The sequence below is a fragment of the Sphaerodactylus townsendi genome, linkage group LG10 (genome assembly GCF_021028975.2).
Source record: "Sphaerodactylus townsendi isolate TG3544 linkage group LG10, MPM_Stown_v2.3, whole genome shotgun sequence".
NCBI lineage: Eukaryota > Metazoa > Chordata > Lepidosauria > Squamata > Sphaerodactylidae > Sphaerodactylus > Sphaerodactylus townsendi.
In genome coordinates this window covers 60,423,458-60,436,832 of record NC_059434.1, presented here as the reverse complement: position 1 = coordinate 60,436,832, position 13,375 = coordinate 60,423,458, and the positions used below count along the sequence as shown (strand labels likewise).

General features: G+C 43.2%; 1 protein-coding gene across 1 annotated transcript in view; it reads left to right on the top strand.

The window, feature by feature from the left end:
• The first annotated feature begins 2,622 nt into the window (after positions 1 to 2,622).
• Positions 2,623 to 13,375, top strand: part of PAPSS1 (3'-phosphoadenosine 5'-phosphosulfate synthase 1) — a 62,944-nt gene continuing 52,191 nt past the window's right edge. Inside the window, exons 1-4 of the mRNA XM_048509104.1 lie at positions 2,623 to 2,986; positions 8,357 to 8,471; positions 9,093 to 9,328; positions 12,939 to 13,077. Of these exons, the coding sequence (XP_048365061.1) occupies positions 2,927 to 2,986; positions 8,357 to 8,471; positions 9,093 to 9,328; positions 12,939 to 13,077 (550 nt within the window). The 5' untranslated portion in view covers positions 2,623 to 2,926. The remainder of the gene's footprint in view (positions 2,987 to 8,356; positions 8,472 to 9,092; positions 9,329 to 12,938; positions 13,078 to 13,375) is intronic.

The window sequence follows — 13,375 nt, the reverse complement described above, 5'->3', positions numbered from 1 at the left end:
TTCAATCCTCGCGTCTCCAGTTAAAAAGACAAGGCAGTAAGTGATGAGAAAGACCTAAGACCTTGGACAGCTGCTGCCAGTTTGAGTAAACATTGAGTAAAAATGGACTGATAGCCTGCTTCAGTATAAGGGAGCTTCATATGTGCTCACTACATTGTTAGTTCCTAAAATTCCACTGATGGCATTTATATTCTTTATCAGTTTCAACCAGTAGGTTAAAAGTGTTTTGGAGTTTTCCCCTGTTTTCTCAGAATGACTGTTTCAGGCTAGCTAGTTTATTAATCTTATGTCTTAATTTAGTCAACTACTGATGTTAAGGGGATCCCTTCAGCATTGTCTGTGTAACAGCCCAACTGTGCTTCCAACTTTACAAGTTCTTTGCCTTGCATTCTCTTTTAAGCATGTCCCATCATAAAGTTCAGCTGGTGTTGCTGTTAACACCGATGTTCAGGAATTCCTTGACATTCTTAATCCAAAGAATGAACAAGGTCTTTCCTTGCAGAAAAGTTATGTTTACTCTGCTGGAATTTGGCAACTATGATGACAAGGACAGTTAGACATACCACGGCATGGAATCACAAAGCTAGAAAAGATCCCAAGAATCATCTAGAGCAGCCCCCTGCACAGTGCAGGAAATTCACAACTACTTCACCCTTATTCCCTCAGTGACCTCAGCTCTATCCCCAGAGGAAGACAAACAAACTCCAGGATCCTTGGCCATCTGGTCTGGAGACAAATTCCTGCCTGATTCCAAAGTGGTCATGATCATTGGTTTAGCTGAATAGATATGCAAGTAATTAACAAAATTACTGGGGTACTGATCAGGAACGAATCCAGGGGAAAGAAGTTGTGAGGCATCTGTAACTGAGGCATCTTTCCACTGGATCCAAATTTAAAAGTGATACTACTCTAGATTTGGTATTCATAAACTGGAGTACTCCAGTTAAGTAGAACATCCTTAATACCACTGAAATGACCGCAAGATATGATCTGGAGAGCACTGGGAAGATTCATATTAGGCCTATTCATACTAATGAAGATATTCAAGGAACCTGATATCACCACAGCTGGTGTATACACTTATCTTTCTCTGTAAGCCACGTGCAGCCCGAATGCCAATGATACCAGTATTAACCACCCAGACTTGTGCTATGGGATTCCTTCAGCATTCCTAGCATCCACCCAAATGGTTTCTTTTGTTCAGCCAAAGTGATTGATCAACAACCCATTCTGTTAGTGGTAGAAGATTTTGGATTAATACCCCACCCTTTCTCTCCTGTAAAAAGACTCAGAGGGGCTTACCAACTCCTTTCCCTCTTCCTACAACCAAAGGCATAGCTAGGAAAAATGGAGCCTGGGGCAAAATCTGAGTTTTGTCTCCCCCCCATAGGCAACCGCCCTTCCCCACCATGAACATGCCCCAAATCACAAAACTAAACACAGCAATGGTCCTATGATCCATGGGCAGGGAGGCGTTCTGGGAATGGTGGGGGGAGGGGGAGGCTGGAAGAGTTTGCTCTGCCCATGGATCACAGGATCCATAGAACAAGCTTGCTGGGGATAAAGGGGGGAGGCTGGGAGCACTTGCTCTGCCCATGGATCCTGTGAGACTGGAGCGCCACTCTCCTTCTGAGAGGGGTGGAGGGAGGAGACTGGAGCGCCACTCTCCTTCTGAGAGGGGTGCTGCAGCCTCCAGCCTGGGCGTGTGGAGTTTTTTTAAGCAGAGAAAAGGACCCTTTCTCAACTTAAAAAAAAAGGCGCTGAGCACTGAGGCTGGAGACTTCAGCGCCCCTTTCCCTCTAAGGGACCCTCTGAGAGGGAGGGGCGCTGCAGCCTCCAGCCTCCACGCTCAGCTGGAGGCGGCCGGCTTGGTCTCAGGCGTGCGCACGGTCCCGCCAAGGGCCAGCAACCACTCCTCCTTCCTGGAAATGTGGGGGCGATTTTTCTACTCCCCCCACGTGACTCCATGGGGGCTGCCCAGGACATTTGTTCCCAGATGTCCTTGTAGCAGCTCCGCCGCTGCCCACAACAGAAAGCTTGTGAAATAGGTGGAGTTGAGAGAGTTCTGACCTGTGACTAGCCCAAGATCACCCAGCAGTATGCATACTGTGGACAAATTATAGTAGTCAAAAGGTCACAATAGTGCTAACCACTGTTTTGTAGTTTAACAATGTGAACCTTTGAAGGCAATTACTGTGCCTAATGAAAGTGGTAGCAGGGTACTTGAAATTACAGTCCAGGTTCCTCTCCCATTCCCTCCTACCATATCAACATTCGCCTACTGCATCTTTAACTTGTGTAAACCAGACCCAGCTTAGTTACTACAAGACAAAGAAGCTAAAGAAATGACATTTAAAAGTAAAAAAATATAAATCCCCGCCCCTTGGAAATCAGCAATTAACCAGAGCCTCCAAATTCAGAGACAATAACCCTTTCCACTTCATTGGCCAAGCGCGAGGATACAATAAAGGAAAGGCTAGAGCGGCAAATCCGGAAATGCCGCTCACTCTTTATTTCTCCTTCGCTTCCGCCTGTAGCGCAGGACAACGTCATTTTTTGCGGCGAATCCGTAGGGGTGTGCGCTCGCTGCGGGTAGTGTAAGGGGCGCGCATGCGCGTTCTGTGAAGGGACCAAGGAGGGGGTAATCTGCGCGCTTGGCGCCGCCTCGCTCTTGCTCCTCCCTTTCTGTTCCTCTCTCTGTCGACGTGTGTGCCCCGCCCACTTTCGTGTTATCTGCCTCCTCCTGGCGAGCCCGGCTCGCGCACGATCTTGCCACCCAGCATCTTCTTTTGCAAGAGCATCTTTCCCCCTCCCCGGGCCATCGCAGCCTCTCCTCCGCGCGCGCCCTCGCCTGCATTCCTCCCTCCTTGCTTCCTCCTTCCTGCCTGCAGCTTCGGGGTCCCCCCCCCCCTTCCACTCCCTGCAAATGGAGTTGCCTGCCAACCAGTGCAAAAAAGTCAAGCTGAGCAACAAAGTGCAGAACTGGGTAAGTCCGAATTTGGGGCAGGAGCCGGGTGTGGAAGGAGAGGAAAACTGCAGAGCCTGCCCGACGTTTCTCGCGGTGATACGCTTTTGCTTGAAAGACTTTGCCAAAATATTTGGTCTCTGAGGGGGAGGAAGCTCAACTGGGACAGCATGCCGAATGCCCCGTTTGCAAAAAATATATGCCTGGTTTGGAAGAAGGGGCGGTGCCTGATGAATAGTGCGGTGCTACTTGAGATGCCCAAGGCTTTGCCTACTCTGTAGGCGGATCACATTTAGGTGCCCCTAAACTTAGCTTTGAAGGGCAGATACAGAAAAGGTTTGTGATCCCTCTTCATGTTTCTTGTCATCTCCCTTTAAATCTGAATGCAAAAGAGAAGCAGCTTGCTGCTTTTTTTGAATGAGCTTCTGTGCTGCCTAATGCTACGTCTCTGATTAGTGTCGGCTTTAAAAGTTGTGGGTGGGAAGAAGACGATGCGGAGGATCGTTTTTCTCGGTGTCTGTTGGCAGAGGAAAGGGCTGGAATCTCGAGTGTACAATGTCACCATTCATAATTCTTGGGTGATGAGAGACTGAGGTCCTTTGTGGACGGCTTCGTGAATGGGAGCACTGTCGAAGTGGAAATGAACAAAGTTGGAGTTTTTTTTCCATGCCCAGGTGCCAACAGGTCGATTTACAGTCCTGGCTAAAGGCTAGGAAATGGCCAGGTGTGGCAGCAGGGCGGAAAAAGAGGGCCTTTACAAGAAATGAAGCTTGGCCTCTATTGGTAAATGGGATGCTGGCCTAGCTGGATGGATCCAGCAGAGCTGGTTTAATGGTGTAGTCATTTGAATAAAATAAGGAACAGTTCTTAATTAGTGCAGAACAAGTACAGGTGGATGCACAAATCATTTTGTCCTGACGCAGTCCAGGTATAAAAATCACCTGAGTGTTAGAAACTCTAAAGCCAGTGAAATGCATTATTAATTATGTTACTCAGTACAGTAAGTACAGTACAATAAGCCTTAATTGGCATAATAATTATGTTACTGAGGTAAATAAGGCTGAAAAGTTTCTGCTTTTCTGATTGTTTTAAAAGGGCAGATTTTACCGGTAGTCTTGTCCCGTAGTGCTGCATTCAGTGTAAAGTATGGCAAGTCTAGCCATGTTGTTCAGGGTGGGTTGCGAAGGGCTGATGAGGTAAAATAATTTCGTCTATGTCTCTGGCAAACCATGTTAGTGATCCGTCTGGTGGTTTTTTACAACTTCACTTTTCTGAAAATGAAAGCTGCGCCTGGTTAATACTTCTACTAAATATGTTCAGCTCAAAATAAAACATATAAAATCCCTCCTCTGATAGCTAGAATCTCTATTCACCCATGCTTGTGTACTGAGAGGATTCTCACATTCTCATCTGGTTTAATTTGTTCCCCCTACTCTATTTCAGGATTTCAGTTTGGGTTACAATAAATTCTCATTTGCTTATTCATCGCAAGACTCTTGGAGGTTTCTGAGCTAATATGACCGGGTCATATAAAACAATATTGAATTGTGACTAGACATGATGGCTGAAAACACAAGTTGCACAGATTAAGCAGAAGAAAACTGAATTCTCTGAATACAGTAAGGGTCGGTGCTGGAAGGTTAGAATTCTGTAAATAAATGATGGAAGGTATAAAGCATTTAAGCTGTTCTGTGGTACAGCACTTTAAAGCTGAAAATGTGAACTGATACAACATTGTGAGCTGATACAATACTGATCAGAAGATAATTTATGTTTAGGGAAGGGGAAAAGAACTGGTTTCTTCAAGCTGGAAGCTTGTCTCTACTCCCTCCAACATTGTGAAGAAGAAAGTGGAGAGAGGCTGACCAACTGAACTTACACAACTGCATAACCCACAATAACCTTGTAGAAGACTACGCAAATACTTCCTAAAACTAGAAGCCACAGGAATAGTTTAGAAATGCAGGTTCATACTATGCCCTAGAAGCTAGCTTAGAGGCCTTGGGCCGGTTACACACTGTCACCATAATCTATCTCATAGGTTTGTTGTGGGGATAAAATGTAGAAGAGGAAGCTGATTTAAACTGCCTTGGGGTCCTATTGGGTAGAAAAGCAGGGTATAAGTGATGGAAGTCAATAATCTTATGGTTGAGTTAGAGCCTGATTGTATTTGCTGTGAGCCTTGGGAGAAAGGAAGACTTCATGGGCAGTTTTCTTTTGGAGATGATTGAGATCACATATGCATCATGAAGTGCAAGAAGGCCGAAATGCAGCCATCCTTGCTGCTTGGAGATCAGCATATTTTATGCCCTGTGTTTGAAGCTTTTTACACAGTTTTTCACACAAGCATAGCCCCAGCAGAAGAATAACTGATTTGGGTCAATCCAGTTTAAACCATGATTGCTGTTTGCTCATAGAGGTGTCTTATTTGGCAAATGATTGATGGATTTGCATTATTATTTTTTGATCTCTGATGGAGCTCTGTGAGGAAACGTGCAAACTTTGAAGGCCACTGCTTCTGTTTCCTTTGGAATGGAGCCACTGTAATAGTGAAAGTGCTTGAGTGTTAGTTACAACTTCTCCATGCCTTCCTTCCTCAATGACTTTCAGACTTGAGAAAGTGTAGCATTGCCCCAAGCAAATTCCTGACCTTGCTTTTGGATTGGTTGGCCAGTTCGATTGCTCTTAAACAATCAAAGGCCAAGTTTGTTATTTGAAGCTCAGGTGACAACCTTGTGATTTTGATCAAACACTCAAAATCTTGGCATGAGACTTCAATGTGATGTGCGTAAAGTACCATCAAGTCGCAGCCAACTGAAGGCAGCCCTGTAGGGTTTTCAAGGCAAGAGGCATTCAGAGGGGGTTTGCCATTGTCTTCCTCAGAGTGGCGTAGTGGTTAAGAGCAGGTGGACTCTAATCTGGAGAAGTGGGTTTGATTCCCCACTCCTCCACATGAGCAGAGAAGTCTTATCTGGTGAACCAGATTTGTTTACCCACTCTTACACATGCAGCCTGCTGAGTGACCTTGGCCCAGTCATAATTTCTCTCTGAACTCTCAGCCTCACCTACTTCACAAGGTGTCTGTTGTGAGGACAGGAAGGGAAGGAGCTTGTAAACCACCTTCAGACTCCTTACAGGAGAAAAAGGTGGGGGTGTAAACCCAAACTCTTCTCCTGTTCACAACAGCCCTGGCATTCCTTGGTGTTCTCCCATCTAGTTACTAACCAAAGCTTACCCTGCTTAGTTTTTGAAATCTGATGAGGTCAGGCTAGCATGGGCCATCAGGATCAGGGGTATAAACATGATTACTATGTTTGTATTAGTTTAAATAAAGTAAAGAAGGGTGTAACTATTACCCAAAGTTGACAGTATTCCATTTCAAACAGTGTCTTGTGATTTTTCAGAAGGTTTCCTATGCTTGTCTGGTAGCCTGTTCCATATTTTGCAGAAGTCCTGTCTAAGGGATGGAGGTGGAGCAGAAGAGTGGGATGTTAAGCTTTTTTAGATTGCCTCCCCAATCCAAGCCTCAGGTATCAGTTCTGAGAAAACTGTAAATCAGGACATAGAAAAGAAAACCTTCCACCCATACAAACAGTAGTGGAGATAAAAGCCTTCATAATTTACCTTTTACCTTTGTCTGCATCTTCAAATGAAATGTAGGACTCAGATGCTAGCATTTGAGGAAGTATTAAAGGTTGGCATTGTAAAACTCCAACTGTTCAAAGTCTTGGGAAAGCCTGCAAAATAACTGAAGTCCCCCCCTTCCCCCACATTTTGCCCTAGTTTATAAGCCAATTAGATGTTGCCATACTTTGACATGCTTTTAAAAAAATGATCCGAGATTGAATTTCTCAAGTCTAAAAATGGTATCTGAAAACAATATAATGTGCAAATATTTCACAGCATCTACCGTGTTAACGTTTTTTAAGTCTGAATTTTGGTAAGTGCCTGACCTTATTTGGGATTGTCTGGCTAAAAGCTTGGTATTTCTGGAATTCCTTTAGCACCTATGTGGCCTCTTTGCTGCTGTGCATTTAATCAGGAGCTGTGATTATGTCCTTTATGGAGGGGGCGCTGTCTAAAACTAGTTATGTCCAATTCACCTAATCTGGTAACATCTACCACATGTCTGTATTTATTTCTACAGACCTCAGACCAGTCTGAAAGATTTCACTTGATTTTGTGGTATTTTAACCAGTCCTAATAAAAGATGTCACACAATGATTTTTTTTCCAGTGAAGGAACATTGCTACCTGCAATCTCTGTTTCTGAATGTGAAGGTGTTCAAGAGTCTCAGATATATACTAGTTAGGGTATTAGACTTCAGATGAGACAAATTGCTGCTTACTCCTGAGTGTCAATTAATAAACTTCAGACTGGTTGTTTTCTCTTAGCCTAACCTACCTCACAGGGTTGGAAGTGGAAATAACTGTGTTTGCTGCCATGGGTGCGGTACATTGCCACCGGTGCCCTTCTTGATCTAAACAAATGATTGTGGTTTTACGCATGCATCAATTGCTACTATTAGGAAGTCACCCTTTTAAAACTCTTGGAATGCTTGTACCTTTGTAATGGTTTGAGAGTAATCTAGTTCCTTCCTGGTTGAACCCTGGGTGACCAGTTAAATATCAAAGCAATTAAGCCCATTGCCTGGTGACAGTAAGTGTCCTAATTTGGTGTGTGTCAGATCAGAAATAAGAATATAAGACAGTGATGGCGAGCCTTTTTAAGACCGAGTGCCCAGATTGCAACCCAAACCCCAGTTATTTATTGCAAAGTGCCAACCCTGCAATTTAACCTGAATGCTGAGGTTTTAGTTTAGAAAAAACTGGTTGGCTCCCTCTTCCTCCGCCCCACCCTCTCGAGCAGAGGCCAGCCTGCTCTAGCAAGTCTGCTCTAGCAAGTCCTGGGTGCACCACTCTGTGCCTCTCTAGCATCTCTGTCTCCTCTGCGCCACTCCCCCCTCGGGCAGAAGCCACCCGGAGGACGGGCACCAGGCCCACCAGCCAAGTCCTCCCTGTTCACCACAGTGTCTGCATGTCGTGCTCAGTGGCCCAGGCCAGCCTAGATGTGTGTGTGGGGGGGTGGTAGTGGTGATTTTCCGCCCCCCACATGACGAACTCTGTGTGTGCGTGCCCACAGAGAGGGCTCCGAGTGCCACCTCTGGCACCTGTGCCATAGGTTCGCCATCACTGATATAAGATATAACTTGAAACCGTAGCTTGCAGACTGCTGTTCTGTTTTACATTCATGAGGCAAATGATGACTTATCAGCGACTTCTGTTTCTGTAAACCTTCATAAGCACAGTGTTCCTGTGAACAGTGTTCTGGTTTACTGGCTTGCTTTCCTGTATTCTTATTAAGAATACTTTACTGATTCTCTTTTTTCAGGGAATGCAGAGAGCTACCAATGTCACCTATCAAGCTCACCATGTCAGTCGGAATAAGAGAGGCCAGGTGGTAGGGACCAGAAGTGGCTTCCGGGGCTGCACAGTCTGGTTAACAGGTACAATTTTGCCACCTTACCTGTACACTAAACAATAGGATGTTTATCACTTTGCCATTTGCTAGGCAAATCGTAGGAATATCCTGGAAAGAGAGACTGGTAGGAACAGGGCCACTTTAAACATTATGGGTTTCCTATACAAGAAAATTGGAAAACATTTAAATTACATATTTCTAAGTTTTTCAAAATGTGTATGTCCTAGGAAACTGCAGGCTTCTGGGGTTCTGCAGTTGGTCATTGTGTTACTTAACACATACAGGGAAATTTTCTCTGCTCACTGAAAGGTTCTAGTCTAGCAGGCACTCCTAGAGCTGGAAAACAGCAGAGCACCCTCCCTGGAATGCACTACAAGCAGAAGCAAGATTAGAATCCAGTCCTGTGTTGTCCAGGCTGCAATCCATACACTGACATAAGTCCCACTGAAATCGGTGGTTTTTTTCAGGGTATGCCTGGTGAGCATTGTGTTTTCACTCTCATAAATATGGTAAACCAGCCAAGCATTCTTGATTTCTTTAAAAGACCCTCATTCTTTCATAATTACAACTATAGACTTGCAAAACAAGATGTTAATGGCATATGCTGAATGAATGTCTTTTTTGTTTAAAAACTGTAATAATGTAGGACTGTCTGGAGCTGGGAAGACCACAGTTAGCATGGCATTGGAAGAGTATCTAGTGTGCCATGGCATTCCATGCTATACCTTGGATGGTGACAACATCAGGCAAGGCCTCAATAAGAACCTGGGCTTCTCACCAGAAGACAGGGAAGAAAACGTCCGCCGGATTGCTGAGGTTGCCAAGCTGTTTGCAGATGCTGGACTTGTGTGCATCACTAGCTTTATTTCTCCTTATGCCCAGGTGAGCGCTCCAAGGCCTCATTCTGCAGTACTGGAATTGAGGTGTAGTGGTTAAGAGCAGGTGGATTCTAATCTGGAGAACTGGGTTTGATTTCCCACCTGAGTGGCAGAGACATATCTGGTGTACCAGATGTGCTTCTGTACTCCTACAATCCTCCTGGGTGGCCTTGGTCTAGTCACAGTTCTCTCAGAACTTTCTCAGCCTCACCTACCTCACGGTGTCTGTTGTGGAAAGAGGAAGGGAAAGGAGTTTGTAAGCCAACCTGAGTGAAGAGAGAAAGGTGGGATATAAGTCCAAACTCCTCTTCTCTTCTTCTGCTGAAATGTGGCTGTTTCAGAAAGTGCTGTCATAAATTAATCCCTTTGGATAATACAGGCAGTAGAATATATGTTAAATGTTAAGCTATAGATAAAAATTTACAGCAGTTAGGATTCAAAGATCCTCTTGCGTGTGTCAGACAGTTGATTTTCACTTTCCCCCTGTATGAGATACTGCTTTTCATGGTCCTGTTTGTTCAGAAGTGGCTTTTGGGGCATATATGAAGCACTGCAGTGGAAAGAAGTGAACCCTGTAAAACTCAGTTCAGACCTTTGGGTGTGTGTTTAGACTGAAAACAAGCAGATTTAACCATTAGGCTAAATAAGAAAACAGGACTGGTGCAAATTTGGGGTTAATAAAGGGACACCTCTGCGCTACCGTGTTTCCTTGAAAATAAGACTAGGTCTTATATTAATTTTTGCACCAAAAGATGCTTTAGGGCTTATTTTCGGGGTAGGGCTTATTTTAGGGGAAATACGGTACCTTCACAATTAATTAAGGTGCGCTCTCTGCAGCCCTGTTGCTTCCCCATCATGTGTGATGCAAGCTGCATCCTCATTGGCAGGGAGCACCCTGCTGGATCACACCATCCTGATCTGTAACTACCGGTAGGGCTTATTTTTGGAATAGGGCTTACATTTTAAGCCTCCTCCGAAAATCCTGAAAATTCATGATAGGGCTTATTTTTGGGGTAGGGCTTTTTTCGGGGAAACATGGTAAATACATTTTAGGGTGGTGTTGTAATCTGCTTGCTTTAGCACATGTATGGATGCAGGTGAAAGGAGACAGCACCCAATTCCAAGCAATATCACTTCAGCTCCTACCGTGTTTCTCCGAAAATAAGACAGTGTCTTATATTAATTTTTGCTCCCAAAGATGCGCTGTGTCTTATTTTCAGGGGATGTCTTATTTTTCCGCTCCACAACTGCATGCTCTGGTGTTCTGTTCGATGGGCATGCTTCCAAACAAAAACTTTACTACGTCTTACTTTCGGGGGATGTTTTATATTTAGCACTTCAGCAAAACCTCTACTACGTCTTATTCTCAGGGGATGTCTTATTTTCGGAGAAACAGGGTATTTAACACAACAAAGCAGCAACTTCTCTCTCTTTTATCTTTTTCTCCTTGAGTAAAAATGGTTTCTACTCCTATTTTACCAGATAGGTACATTTGATGGTATCTTAACATAAATAACGGCTTTAAATAATAATTTATTTAATTATTTATTGCACTTACCAGTATATCCCTCCAATCTCCTGTAGAAATCAGGACGGCTCACATAAAAGCGTATAAAACTATGCAATACAATAAATAATATAAAATATAAACATTTATACGTAAGCATTAAAAAACAGATTACAAAAGATGGCAAGCAAAAAACTACCTGGGACATAAAAATGAATGTATTCAGACGCGGACCAGAAATTATTTTAGAAAAAGGGGTGCCTGGCTGGCCCGGCAGAAAAGCTCTGTTTTACAGGTCCTGCAGAACTGAATTAAACTCTGCAGGACCCAGATGTCAGCACTGGTTTAATTGCTCACTAAACCAGTGAACCTGTTCTTAACTTTAGAGTATTGGGCTGTGTCAGGGCTGGTGGAAAAACGTCTGTCATTTAGCAGAAAGTATGATTTGCATCCGAGGTTCTAATACTGGAAATGCATGAGAGTGAGGCTAGAAGTTTTATACAGATGTCAAAGTTCACTAGTTCATTTTTAAACCAGAAATAGTAAAGAGAGAGAGATTTATGTCTTTGTGTGAGAGTGAGAATTCCTTGCTTTGTGCAACTACCTGAAATGGCTTGCAGCCAAGTGATCAATAACATGCTGTTTGGCATTTTTCTGTTTATACTGGGTGTGGATAGGTTTAAAGTCACAGAAGGCTAATCAGGTATATAACTGTAGATAGGAATGATAATCAGCAAGATCTTGCATAAGCTGAGGAGCGGATACATCTTGAGAAAGATAAAGGGTTTAAAACTTCATGAACGCGGAAATGAGGGACAGTTATAAAAATTGCTAAAGTTCATAAACAAGGTAAAGAGGAATGACCTGTGCAGATGATAGAACAGTAACCCGCAATTGTAGCTGGGTAAAAGCAAAATTGTATTTTTAATGACTTGTTTTATACTGTCTTTTTTTTTTTTTGGTAAGCTACCTCAACCAGGACTCTGAAGAAGTGGCATAGAAATATTCTAAATAAAATATATTACAAAATCAAACATTTAACACCAAAATTTGCAAGTATTTCAGGTTCACAAAACAAAAAAGCAGCGTTTTCTGAAAAATCCGAAAGATTCGATGAACAGATATTCTATTTTTTAAGAGGTTCAAAATCTCTCCGAACATAACTTTCAGCTACTCTGAGGACACGTGTCTTAGTACCAAGAGAAGGCTAGTTTGTGCTGGATTTCAAATGTATCCTCTCCAAGGAGAAGAATATTATAAGTAACGTGGTGTCCAGACATCATGGGGATATCTGTGATATTTCTGTGTCTGTAATAAACAGAAGTAGTTCACTGTCTCCTTTTCAGTCAAGTATTGCTGCAGTATACATCTACGTTAGCGTGAGATTATTCAGAATGCATGTCCTTTTTCTTGAACAGGAGAAATACTCTGTAGGCCGGTGTTCCCACCTTTGGAATTCTGACACAGTGTGTTTGGCACAGCCACAAAATGGCTTCTGTTGAAGGTGGAGCCAACCACAAAATGGCTGCTAAACCATTTGCAGTCATGCAGTCAAGATCCTTGTGCGGTGGTAGCTACTGCTAGCAAAGCAACGTTTTTGAAAATCTGCACAGCCAATTAGAAGACTTGCCAGGCAAAAGCCCCACATGGGCCTGCCTACTTATTTTTGGGGTAGGGCTTATTTCTAAAATTACTTCCAGGTGCCAGAAAAAGTGCTATTGGGCACCTTGTTGGGAACTGCTTCTGTTGGTGAAGACAATCTTTTGTCTTTGAGTGACAAGGTATATTATAAAATTATCAACAAATAGAATAGATGGGGAATATCTCCACTTTTGTTCAACCAACTTCAATCCCAGTCTCTCCCTCAGAGCTCCTCTTCCCTTTCTTTCCCTGTGTGATATTAACCCAATGGTTTCGCATGATGCAGGCACTAACATAAAGCAAGGTAAATTCAAACCTAGTTCCTTTGTAACTGTACCTTACAAACCCACTTCAAACCATGGTTACAGTTTCTGAATTATAAAGACCCCTGGTTTGTATTAGCAGTGGTCCGCATAGCTATCTGAATGTGTCGCGTAACAGAGCTGTTATATTCATGGCTTCTCAGGATCGTAATAATGCCCGGCAAATTCACGAAGCATCAAGCCTGCCTTTCTTTGAAGTGTTTGTGGATGCTCCACTGCATGTTTGTGAGCAGAGAGATGCGAAAGGTCTTTACAAAAAAGCTCGTGCTGGAGAAATTAAAGGTGAGTCTGGTGCAGTCAAAATTCCTTTGTTGTAATGACTGAAACAAATAATTGATTTAGTGTTTCAGGGGTGTAGTTGTCTTTTGCTGGAATAGTGGAAAACTTAAGTATTCTTTCCTTCACTTCATGCTACTTTTGTGCAAATGTGGCATAGAACACAAACATGTTTAGGTTGCATTTGTTGATATCAGAATAGAATATTCTGTAATATGTATGTTTTTACATTGGTGTGATCTGTGGGGCAACTGGACATCACCTCCAGTGCTAATTTGTTTATTTAAACATTTATTAGCCACCT